At 48.4% G+C, this 12,725-nt stretch overlaps 1 protein-coding gene across 3 annotated transcripts in view; it reads right to left on the reverse strand.

The window, feature by feature from the left end:
- YWHAE (tyrosine 3-monooxygenase/tryptophan 5-monooxygenase activation protein epsilon) overlaps window positions 1–12,442 on the reverse strand; it is a 61,679-nt gene extending 49,237 nt beyond the window's left edge. For 2 of the 3 annotated variants that reach the window (XM_003912049.4, XM_009189299.3), the window contains exon 1: window positions 12,234–12,432. In XM_003912049.4, coding sequence (XP_003912098.1) covers window positions 12,234–12,297 — 64 coding nt within the window. In that variant the 5' untranslated portion in view covers window positions 12,298–12,432. Of the gene's footprint in view, window positions 1–12,233 lie in introns of all 3 variants that reach the window. The other variant, XM_009189300.4, reaches the window with a different exon arrangement.
- Window positions 12,443–12,725: the final 283 nt, after the last annotated feature.

Below are 12,725 nucleotides of genomic sequence, written 5' to 3' on the forward strand. Positions count from 1 at the left end.
AGGATTTGGAATACCAGCAAACTCTATTTTCAGCAACTACCAACTACCACATCCTTAACTAGAACGTTCCCATTTGTGGAGGAGGGAGCTAGGAGGAGGAAATTTTCACTTTTCCTTCGACTTATGTTCTGCCAAATGCTAACTTCATTTGGAAAAAAATGAAATTCAACCTTCTAGAGACTTAGATCTAAGATATCTCAGGCCGGGCGCGGTGGCTCAAGCCTGTAATCCCAGCACTTTGGGAGGCCGAGGCGGGTGGATCACGAGGTCAGGAGATCGAGACCATCCTGGCTAACATGGTGAAACCCCATCTCTACTAAAAATACAAAAAACTAGCCGGGCGAGGTGGTGGGCGCCTGTAGTCCCAGCTACTCGGAGGCTGAGGCAGGAGAATGGCGTGAACCTGGGAGGCGGAGCTTGCAGTGAGCCGAGATCGCGCCACTGCACTCCAGCCTGGGTGACACAGCGCGAGACTCCGTCTCAAAAAAAAAAAAAAAAAAGATCTAAGATATCTCTGTGATAAAAGGTTGGACAAAGTTTAGGAAACTTTTCTATGAGTCTAAATGAGAACATCTAGTAACAAATGGCCTTAAGTAGGGTGACCACAAGGTAAGTTTGTTGCCCAGGACAATCCCAGTTTATGCCTGCTGTTCTAGCTTATGAATTAGTATGTCTTTTCAAGATGTACTCATTTGGATGTTAAATTACGGTGACTTTAATTATTACTTGCTACAATTTAATAAATTTAAATGAACATCTGAAATTGTTCTCAGGGCCATGATTAGCATTAACATTTAGTCAGAGCACAACCCATGAAGTTCTGCTGGCAACCCAATTCATCAATTTGGATATATCAATACCTAAATATATCAAGCTGGCCGGGCGCAGTGGTTCACGCCTGTAATCCCTGCACTTTGGGGAGGCCAAAATGGGAGGATCGCTGGAACCCAGGAGTTACTGGACAACACAGTGGGATCCCGTCTCTACCAAAAAAATATTTTTTTAATTAGCCGGTCATGGTAGTACCAGCTACTTGGTGGGAAGATCACATGAGCTCAGGAGTCCAAGATCAGCCTGGGCAATCCGCTGGGACCAGGCCTCTACCAAAAAAAATTTTTTTTACCAGCCATGGTGGCTCACGCCTGTAATCCCAAAACTTTGGGAGGCTGAGGCACATGAATCTTGAGCTACGGAGTTCAAGACCAGTCTGGGCTGGCCGGGTGCGGTGGCTCAAGCCTGTAATCCCAGCACTTTGGGAGGCCGAGACGGGCGGATCACGAGGTCAGGAGATCGAGACCATCTTGGCTAACACGGTGAAACCCCGTCTCTACTAAAAAATACAAAAAACTAGCCGGGCGCGGTGGCGGGCGCCTGTAGTCCCAGCTACTCAGGAGGCTGAGGCAGGAGAATGGCGTGAACCCGGGAGGCGGAGCTTGCAGTGAGCTGAGATCCGGCCACTGCACTCCAGCCTAGGCGGCAGAGCGAGACTCCGTCTCAAAAAAAAAAAAAAACGACCAGTCTGGGCAACATGGCAAAATCCTGTCTCTACAAAAACTAGCCAGAAGTGGTGGTATACTTCTGTAGTCCCAGCTACTAGGGATGCTGAGGTGCCCAGGGGGTCGAAGCTGCAGCAGTGAGTCATAACTGTGACACTGCATCCCAGCCTGAGGAATACAGTGAGATCTTGTCTCTGGTTTGGCGGGGGGGGGGGGGGGGGAAGAAAGAAAAAAAACTTATTTTAAATTACCCAGGTATTGTGGTGCACAGCTGTGGGCCCACCTACGTGGGAGACTGAGATGGGATGAGCGTTTGGGCCTGGGAGGTTGAGGATGCAGTGAATCGTTACTGCACCAATGCAATCCAAGCCTGGCCAACAGAAAAAGACCTTGTCTCAAAAGAGTATATGTATCTCTCTCAAACTGTTAACCAACCATTTCAAAAGTAGTAGTGAAAATAGCCCTTTTTCTTGCTGCTCTTTGCTACTCCTTAATGGATTCCATTTGACAGCTATCTAGCCAACTACCTGGAACAACATTTGTGAATCACATGCCAACCTTTGTCCCTCCTAAAAGTTGTATGACTGTATCTGGCCGAGTGCAGTGGCTCATGCCTGTGATCCCAGCACTTTGGGAGGCTGAGGCGGGAGGACTACCTAAGGTCAGGAGTTGAAGACCAGCCTGGCCAACGTGGTGAAACTCCGTCTCTACTAAAAATACAAAATTAGCTGGGCATGAAGGCCCAAGTCTGTAGTCTCAGCTACTCAGCAGGCTGAGGCAGAAGAATCACTTGGGCCCAGGAGGTGGAGGCTGCAGTGAGCCAAGATCGCACCACTGCACTCCAGCCTGGATGACAACCAAAATCCATCTCAAAAAAAAAAAAAAGTTGTATGACTAGACTACATCACTAACCTAGCAACTTAACAGCATTCAGTAAGACAAAGGTAGCCTGAGGTGGTGGCTCACGTCTATAATCCCAGCACTTTGGGAGGCCAAGTTTGACAGACTGCTTGAGTCCAGGAGTTCCAAGAACAGCCTGGGCAACGGCGGCGAAACCCTAGACTTTAAAAAAAAAAAAAAAGCCAGGCGCGGTGGCTCACGCCTGTAATCCCAGCACTTTGGGAGGCCGAGGCGGGCGGATTACCTGAGGTCAGGAGTTCGAGACAAGCCTCAACATGGAGAAACCCCGTCTCTACTAAAAATACAAAATTAGCCAGGTGTGGTGGTGTATGCCTGTAATCCCAGCTACTCCGGAGGCTGAGGCAGGAGAACTGCTTGAACCTGGGAGGCGGAGGTTGTGGTGAGCCAAGATCGCATCACTGAACTCCAGCCTGGGCAACAAAAGCAAAACTCCGTTTCAAAAAAAAAAAGGCCAGGAGCGGTGCTCACACCTGTAATCCTAGCACTTCGGGCGTCCGAGGTGGGAGGATTGCCTGAGCTCAGGAGATTGAGACCAGCCTGGGCAACATGGTAAAACCCCGTCTCTACTAAAATAAAAAAGAAATTAGCCGGGCGTCATGGATCACGCCACTGCACTCCAGCACTCCAGCCTGGGTGACAGAGCAAGACTCCACCTCTCCAAGTAAATACATAAATTAATTAAATTAAATTTTTTAAAAAAAAACAGCTACTTGGGAGACTGAGGTGGGGAAATCACATCACACTGGAAGGCAGAGGCTGCAGTGAGCCAAGATCGCACTACTGCACTACAGCCTGGGTGACAGAGTGAGACCTTGCCTCAAAAAAAAAAAAAAAAAAAGATAGCCAGGCACGGTGGCTCAAGCCTGTAATCCCAGCACTTTGGGAGGCCGAGGCAGGTGGATCACGAGGTCAGGAGATAGAGACCATCCTGGCTAACACGGTGAAACCCCGTCTCTACTAAAAAATACAAAAAAACTAGCCGGGAGAGGTGGCAGGCGCCTGTAGTCCCGGCTACTCGGGAGGCTGAGGCAGGAGAATGGCGTAAAAACCCGGGAGGCGGAGCTTGCAGTGAGCTGAGATCCGGCCACTGCACTCCAGCCTGGGCAACAGAGGAAGACTCCGTTTCAAAAAAAAAAAAAAAAAGATAAAAGTGAGAGGGGAAAATAGTTTAAAGCTACTTTACAGAAATGCATAGAATCAGCCATATTCCAGCACAGACATTATGATAAAACATGGGGCTTTTCTTTTCTTGAGACAGGATCTCCCTCTGTGGCCCAGGCTGGAGTACAACGGCGCCATCTGGGTTCACTGCAACCTCCACCTCCCGGGTTCAAGCGATTCTCCCACCTCAACCTCCTCAGTAGCTGGGACTAAAGGCACGAGCCACCACAGCCGGCTAATTTTTGTATTTTTAGAACAGACTGCGTTTCACCATACTGGTCAGGTTGGTCTCAAACTCTTGACCTCAGGTGATCTGCCCGCCTCAGCTTCCCAAAGTGCTGGGATTACAGGGGTGAGCCACAGCACTCGGCTGGAGATTTTTTGGTTTTTTCCTTTTGCTTAAAGAGGTGACATCTGTCTACAATAAACCCTGTTTTTTAAGAACCTGTATGTGAATAAACATTCTGAGAGTACCTAAACTTCCCCTCATTTTAATTTCACTGTGGCTTAAAAGTGAAAAGACTGTCTACAAATCACCATGAATATTAGTCATCATTAACATCAAGATGTGAAGTAATTGCTATTAGAATTGTTAAAGAAGTATACCGTACTCACCCCCTACTCCCCTAAAAGGCACCACCTTACTTAAACAGAGGTCTTTTTTGAGAGGCTAAGAAGAATAAGTGTACCGGTCTAAAGGTGAGCAGACACTAAGTTCTGGCTTTATCATTTAATACCTGATTAGCCACATGATCACAGAAAAATCTCTCTCAAATTCACTTTATTGAACCAGAAAATGGGAGTAACACTTTACCTGCTTCAATCTGGTTATATAAATTAAAAACTTTCGTCAACGTGGTCTGTGAACTGTGAGGTACATATCATATACATATATGTATATAACATTTACATACATGTATGTTACATATATGTAATGTATGTAAAGTTTAGGCCAGGGGCAGTGGCTCACACCTGTAATCCCAGCACTTTGGGAGGCCAAGGTGGGAGTCCAGGAATTCAAGACCAGCCTGGGCAACACAGATACCCCATCTCTACAAAAAACACAAAAATTAGGCAGGCACAGTAGTCCCAGTTACTCGGGAAGCTAAGGCAGGAGAGTCACTTAAACCCAGGCAGTCGAGCCTGCAGTGAGCTATAATAGCGACACTGCACTTCAACCTGGATCACAAAGCAAGACCCTGTCTCAAAAAAAAAAAAAAAAAAAAAGCTTAAAATTTAGTGTTCCCATAAATAGATACACCTAATATGTACCCATTAAAAAATTAAAAATTTAGGCCAGGTGCAATGGCTCACACCTGTAATGCTAGCCCTTTGGGAGGCCAAGGCGGGCGGGATCACCTGAGGTCAAGAGTTAGAGACCAGCCTGGCCAATATGGTGAAACCCCATCTCTACTAAAAATACAAAAATTAGCCAGGTGCGATGGCGGGCGCCTGCAGTCTCAGCTACTCGGGAGGCAGAGGCAGAATTGCTTGAACCCAGGAGGCAGAGGCTGCAGTGAGCCAAGATCGTCCCACTACACCCAATCTAGGTGACAGAGCGAGATTCTGTCTCAAAAAAATTAATAAAAACAAAAATGTGGCCTTTATGCTTGTCATTACTGGTGGTGTACAGTGTTCTTGAAATATAAAGAAAAAATATGCCTGCAGTTATCAGTCAGCCTTAGAGTCGTCCAAATCGGGCCAGGTGCGGTGGCTCACGTCTGTAATCCCAACACTTTGGGAAGCCGAGGCTGGCAGATTATGAGGTTAGCAGTTCGAGACCAACCTGGCCAACACGGTGAAGCCCCGTCTCTACTGCAAATACAAAAATTAGCTAGGCATGGTGACAGGCGCCTGTAAATCCGAGCTACTCAGGAAGCTGAGAGAAGAGAATCGCTTCGCTTGAACCCGGGAGGCAGAGGTTGCAGTGAGCCGAGAGGCAGAGGTTGCAGTGAGCCGAGACTGTGCCACTGCACTAGAGCTTGGGCAACAAAGACTTCATCTAAAAAAAAAAAAAAAAAAGAAAGAAAAAAAAAACTCGCCGGGCGAGGTGGCTTACGCCTGTAATTCCAACACTTTGGGAGGCCGAGGCGGGCGGATCACCTGAGGTCAGGAGTTTAAGACCAGCCTGTCAAACATGGTAAAATCCCGTCTCTACTAAAAATAACAAAAACTGGCTAGGCGCGGGGGCTCACACCTGTAATCCCAGCAGTTTGGGAGGCCAAGGTGGGCAAATCACCTGAGGTCAGGAGATCAAGACCATCCTGGCCAACAGGGTGAAACCCCGTGTCTACTAAAAATACGAAAAATTACCTGGGTGTGGTGGTACGTGCCTGTAGTCCCAGCTACTTGGGAGGCTGAGCCAGAATTGCTTGAACCCAGGAGGCGGAGGTTGTAGTGAGCCAAGACCACGCCATTGCACTCCAGTCTGGATGACAGAGTGAGACTCCATCACCTAAAAATACAAAAATTAGCCAGGTGGCGTGCACCTGTAATCTCAGCTATTCGGGAAGCTGAGGCAGGAGAATCGCTTGAACCCGGGAGGTGGAGGTTGTAGTGAGCCAAGTCCACGCCACTGCACTCCAGCCTGGATGACAGAGTAAGACTCCATCTCAAAAAAAAAAAAAAGAACCTAAAAATACAAAAATTAGCCAGGGCCGGGCGCGGTGGCTCAAGCCTGTAATTCCCAGCACTTTGGGAGGCTGAGACGGGTGGATCACGAGGTCAGGAGATCGAGACCATCCTGGCTAACATGGTGAAACCCCGTCTCTACTAAAAAATACAAAAAACTAGCCGGGCGAGGTGGTGGGCGCCTGTAGTCCCAGCTACTCGGGAGGCTGAGGCAGGAGAATGGCATGAACCTGGGAGGCGGAGCTTGCAGTGAGCTGAGATCCGGCCACTGCACTCCAGCCTGGGTGACAGAGCGAGACTCCGTCTCAAAAAAAAAAAAAAATTAGCCAGGTGGCGTGCACCTGTAATCTCAGCTATTCAGGAGGCTGAGGTAGGAGAATCACTTGAACCCGGGAGGCGGAGGTTGCAGTGACCCAAGATGGCACCACTGCACTCCAGCATGGGAGACGGAGACTCCATCTCAAAAAAAAAAAAAAAAAAATCAATGCTTTCAGATCAGCTGGATCAAGTATTTAAAACACATTTATTTATAAACGAAATATATTAATCTATGGGGCTAAAATTTCACTTGGTATATACCAGGTTAAAGGCAAGGAATTTTAAAAATATCTCCTACTCCTTTGACCAAGCTATAAAACCGTTATGAAAAGTCTATTTGCATGGCCTTTCAATGCGTCTGTCTGTACCTACTGACTACAAAATCTTGCTGTTTTAATACCTGCCGTGTTATTTCCCATATTGTAAAAGCTCAAATTGAAATCTTTTCACAGAAAGGTGACAAGGCTGGCAGCATATCCACAGTAGTTAAAAATTTACCCTTCACTGCAAATTGCAGGAATTCTTGATTTCATATATCGCAAATTTGTGAGAGACAACCAAATACAATATGCCAGATATATACAATTTTACAAAAACACCTAAAGGATACACAAAAGAGCATCTGTTTTAAATACACAGGTTAAGTACTACCTGTAAAAGGGACCGCGCCCGGCTTTTTTTTTTTTTTTTTGAGACAAAGTCTCGCTCTGTTGCCTGGGCTGGAGTGCCATGGTGCAATCTCAGCTCACTGCAACCTCCGCCTCCTGGGTTCAAGTGATTCTCCTTGCCTCGGCCTTCCAAGCAGCTGGGATTACAGGTGCCCGCCACTACTCCCAGCTAATTTTTGTGTGTGTTTTTAGTGGAGACAGGGTTTCACTATGTTGGTCAGGCTGGTCTTGAACTCCTGACTTTGTGATCCACCTGTCTTTGCCTCCCAAAGGGCTGGGATTAGAGATGCAAGACACTGTGACCGGCCATAGAAGGGATTTTTATTTATTTTTTTTTGAGACAGAGTCTCGCTCTGTTGCCCAGGCTGGAGTGCGGTGGCGCAATCTCGGCTCACTGAAAGCTCCGCCTCCCAGGTTCCCGCCATTCTCCTGCCTCAGGCTCCCAAGTAGCTGGGACTACAAGCGCCCGCCACAATGCCCAGCTACTTTTTTGTGTTTTCAGTAGAGACGTGGTTTCACCGTGTTAGCTGGGATGGTCTCGATCTCCTGGCCTTGTGATCCGCGCGCCTCAGCCTCCCAAAGTGCTGGGATTACAGGCGTGAGCCACTGCGCCCGGCCAGAAGGGATGTTTAACACATTACCCAGTTCTGCCTATGCATTTAAGAAGGAGAAAAACTTTATTCCATAAAGTTACTCCATTAACTGAAATGGCAATGGAAAATTACTGGCCTACAGTCAAAGAATGGGTAATCTAAATGCTTCTAAACTTATTAACAAAGTTAATTTACTACTACCTACTTTTTCCCTAACAAGACCATAGTTTTTAAAAAGTTCATTCCGCACATGCTCCCTTCCCTATTCTTCACTAACCAGCAGAATAAGCTAGCTAGAGGTGAGGCTCTGGTGTTTTAAAAGGACAGCTCTCAGCAGGCTTGGTGGCTCACACCTGTAATCCCAGCACTTTGGAAGGCTGAGGCGGGCGGATCACCTGAGGTCAGGAGTTCGAGATCAACCTCGACAACATGGCAAAACCCCACCTCTACTAAAAATACAAAATTAGCCGGGCATAGTGGCAGGCACCTGTAATCTTGGAGTTGAAGCAGGAGAATCGCTTGAACCCAGGAGGTGGAGGTTGCAGTGAGCCAAGATCGTGCTACTGCACTCCAGCCTGGGCAGCAAGAGCAAGACTCCACCTCAAAAAAAAAAGACAGCTCTCGGCCGGTTGCGGTGGCTCAGGCCTGTAATGTCAGCACTCTGGGAGGCCGACGTGGGCCGATCACCTAAGGTTGGGAGTTCAAGACCAGCCTGACCAACATGGAGAAACCGTGTCTCTACTATAAAAAAAAATAAATAAATAAAATACAAAATTAGTCTGGCATGGTGTAGTCCCAGCTACTCGGGAGGGTGAGGCAGGATAATCGCTTGAACCCGGGAGGCGGAGGGAAAAAAAAAGACACCTCTCAAGTAAATAACACAACAGATGCATTCCTACTGAATCCAACATGACCATCAAAACTTCACCCTACCTTCCATGGAGCCAAGACACAAAACCGACAACTGCTCCACAAGCCCAAATGTAGTTTATGTTGCCCCTCTGCTCCCCCAAAACGGGGAAACTATTCATTTTTCCCCTCTACATTCCCCATTTTTTTTTGTTGTTGTTGCCCTGGCTGGACTGCAATGGCGTGATCTTGGCTCACTGCAATCTCGGCCTCCCAGGTTCAAGTGATTCTCCTGCCTCCGCCTCTCAAGTAGCCGGGATTACAGGCACCCACCACCCCCAGAGAATTTTGTATCTTTAGTAGAGATGGGGTTTCTCCATGTTGGTAAGGCTGGTCTTGAACTTTTGACCTCAGGTGATCTGCCCGCCTTGGCCTCAGACTTCCAAAGTACTGGGATTATAGGCGTGAGCCACCGCACCTAGCCTCACTTTCTTTCTTTTTTTATCTTTGGAGACAAGAGTCTCGCTCTGTCGCCCAGGCTGTAGTGTAATGCCACAATCTTGGCTCACTACAACCTTCACCTCCTGGGTTCAAGTGATTCTCCCACCTCAACCTCCTCAGTAGTTATGCACAGATAATTTGTTGGCCAGGCTGGTCTTAAACTCCCAACCTCAGGTGATCCACCCGCCTTGACCTCCCAACGTGCTGGGATTACAGGCGTGAGCCACTGCGCCGGGCCTATTTCCCACTTTTTTGTACTAATTCATATATACTATTCATTTTATATTAATTCATATACATTCTCAAACAATATTTGTTTGAGAAATATTAAGAAATAATGGACTTGCTTAATACGGTTTCAAAGGATGTAAAAATGATTCCTTAGACCACTGGCTTGTTAAAGTGATGAGATGCTAGATGTAATCCTCACCTCCTGGCCCCAAACTTAAATATTTCCTGTGACATAAAAGTGTCCTTTTCCTGAATACAGCTTAGCTCTTCCTCCCGTACCATTAAATAATCCATATAAATTGATTCCAACGCCCCAGGATAGAATTAAATGAGGGTACATGTAAGTTTAGGCATTAATTCAACACAGCAAGCAAAATAAAATAGGCCTACTGCAGTTAACAGAAAGATAAAAGAGCAGCTGGAAAACCAGCATTTGGGTACAAGTATCCAACAAAGAAATCCTGCTAATACACTGTCTTACCTTCTTCCACCACCGACACCTGCTAAATTCTGTTTGGTGACCAGGACTCCGGCAACACTTCGTCCCAGAAACAAAAAAATATTGCACTCAATAAAGGAATGGACACAGGCAGAGGACACAGGTAGAAATTCCTGGTGTCTGTCTCCTTCTCCTCCTCTCCTTTCTACTGAGTCCCTACCATATGCGCCCCAAGTCACAGGAATAGCTCCTCACCTTGTAGATTCTATTTCCTTACCCCTTTAGATCCTGAAGGGGACACCTAACATTAACAACTGTAAGGATGTGGCTTTATCAGAGTCCTATGTTCAATAACCAGTAAGGGCTCTGGTCAGAAATCTTCACCACTCACATCAAAAATATAATTATCACTAACCTGTCATTTAATTGGAAACTACAATCATAAGCTTTCAAATCGGTTTTTTAAAGGAGCTTTCAAAAAAAAAGACCTTCCCTCACATCCTTTCTAGTTATCACAGCAAGTTTACTCAGAGCTCCAATGCCCACAAAACAGAAAGTATTCAAGTATAATTTGTTTCCTCCCAAGAACACTAATAGATGAAGAGGGGAACATCTGGAGATGAGGAGCGGAGGAGGAGACTTCCAATACAAGCACATCTTTATCTGTTTGATTTTTAAACACTGAAATAAAGACAAAGCTGACCTTGAGCTGTACTTCCCCATCTAATCCCCCTCCCTCTCCCAACAGGAATCTTGTTCAATACAAATAGCAATTTAACAATTCACAAGACGAAATTTAGTTTAGTATTATTTCCCAAATTTGACTTCTAGAGGCCTTGTCTTATTTTCAAATCACTGAATCCTCGTTTCTGTTAAGGGGGAGTAGCCCTGAGGTTATTCACATGACTAAATCTGCATTTCCAGGAAAGCAACGGCCCTACATAACATTTTGAAATACAAGTAGCTTAATCAGGAAAAATCTAAGGATCAAAGATACTTGATTCCAACCATGTCTCATCCCACCCTACCACACAAAAGCATTAAAACCACAGGACCCACATACATGACTTTTCCTTTAGTACTACAGTATCGCACAATTATAAATGTGAGGGTATTTCAAAAGGTGGACTGGGAGGGAGGACTAAGAATAAACTTCCTGACAATGACTAGACAGACACAATGGATATTTCGATAAAGTTATGAAAAAGGACTGGAGAACCCGTTATGGGCAAAGGAACAACGAACAAAGAGGAACTACTAAAATTTCTACATAAACCCATTTATTTCAAATGGGAAAAAAGAAAGCAACAGGATCTCCAACCTTCCTAACTCAAAAACCCCAGCCTCAGCCGAGTGCCTGGAATAGGTTAAGCTCCCCCACGAAGTACAGACCAGCATTCCGAGCCTGCAGAGTCAACCAAAATACAGTGACTGAACACTATTGGAAATAACTTTATTTCAACAGGTCTTTCCATGTGTCATGATGGTGCGCACAAACTGTAAAGTCATCGTTTTTACAAACGGGTGGACTGAGGCTCGAACTCCCAGAGTCGTGGCCTCCTGGTCTCCTGCTTCTAGCCATCACAACCCACTGGTGATGCAGTCAGAGAAAGGTTACAGGAACTTCGAGGTCTCCTGCTTTAAGTCTGAGGAAAGGGGAGGGAGTGAGGGTTTTCGGGGCCTCCCCACAGGCGGCGAGGAGGAAAAGCCCCGAACCCCCTCACTACGAGGTGCCGGCCCACGGGAGAGAAACCCGATCGCAGCATCGGAGCCTGCCACCGCCCCAGACGAACCGCAGTGATTCCCACTCACCCCTCTCCCCCCACCATCACGCAGGACTGTCCCCCGCCTCAGGCCTGAGGAAGCCCATCGCTCTGAAGGCTTCTCCTTTGTGAGACTCCACGGCCGCCGCCCCACACGGGGCCTCCGGGGAAAAGCCACCGCCCCCACCCGCCATATTTCCCTGAAAGGCGCCCGCGCTACAGCTCCCGGTCTCCGCTCTCTCCCATGTGGCGGGTGCTGCTTCCCCCGTCACCGCACCCAATTGTTCTCCACATCCCAAGACCGTCCCAGAAGCTCCCCTGAGGGCTGCTCGTTCGGAGACAGCACCCGCCATCTCCTCCCCCTCCCCCGCCCCGGGACTCGCCCTCCCCCCAGCCGCCATTTTACAACCAACTCCTCCACCCCGTCGCCCCGGCCTCCCGGCCCGCGAGTTGTTTGCAGTTAAGGACGGCGAAGGGGTCACATTCCAAGGCATACAGCCTCCCATCGCCCCGGGAGCTCCCAGGCCATTTCCTGCTTCCCGAACCCAAGCCCCCGGGCCAGGCTCGCAGACGATGCCGCCATTTTGTCTCCTGTTCCCGGCCTCTGTGGGCGGCGGCAGAGGGTCCGAGAATTCCAGCCCCCCGCTGCCCCCCCAACTCACCGTCGTATCGCTCAGCCTGCTCGGCCAGCTTCGCCTGGTACACCAGATCCTCTCGATCATCCATAGCGGCAGCGGCTCCGGCAGGGTCTGCGCGACGGATGGAAGCGGATAGTGTCTCCGACTCTCTCAGCCTCTCGCTCCGCGTCCGGGCAGCAAAAATGGCGGCGCCTCAATCCGGGACTTCCGCCTGCGCACGCGGACAACTGCTCAGCTCTATGGCAACCGCTCCCTGGCAACTGGCGCGGGGGGCGGGTCCTGGAATTCGGCGCCCGAAGAGGCTGGAACCGGCGCAGGAGACGCCCCTCCTCCGTCGGCTCAGCGGGCGCCGGAGCCCAGAGGCGGGAACTGCGACTGCCGAGAGGGAGCGGCCCCCGGGGAACGGGAAGGGCTGAGGCGGGGCCGGCCGGGACTGCTCCTGAAAAAAGCCGGCGGGAGACCTGGGCCCGAGGCCCGACCTGCGGAAGAGAACGACGGAGGCGCTAACGGTTTCTG

The sequence above is a fragment of the Papio anubis genome, chromosome 17 (assembly GCF_008728515.1).
Source record: "Papio anubis isolate 15944 chromosome 17, Panubis1.0, whole genome shotgun sequence".
Taxonomy (NCBI): domain Eukaryota; kingdom Metazoa; phylum Chordata; class Mammalia; order Primates; family Cercopithecidae; genus Papio; species Papio anubis.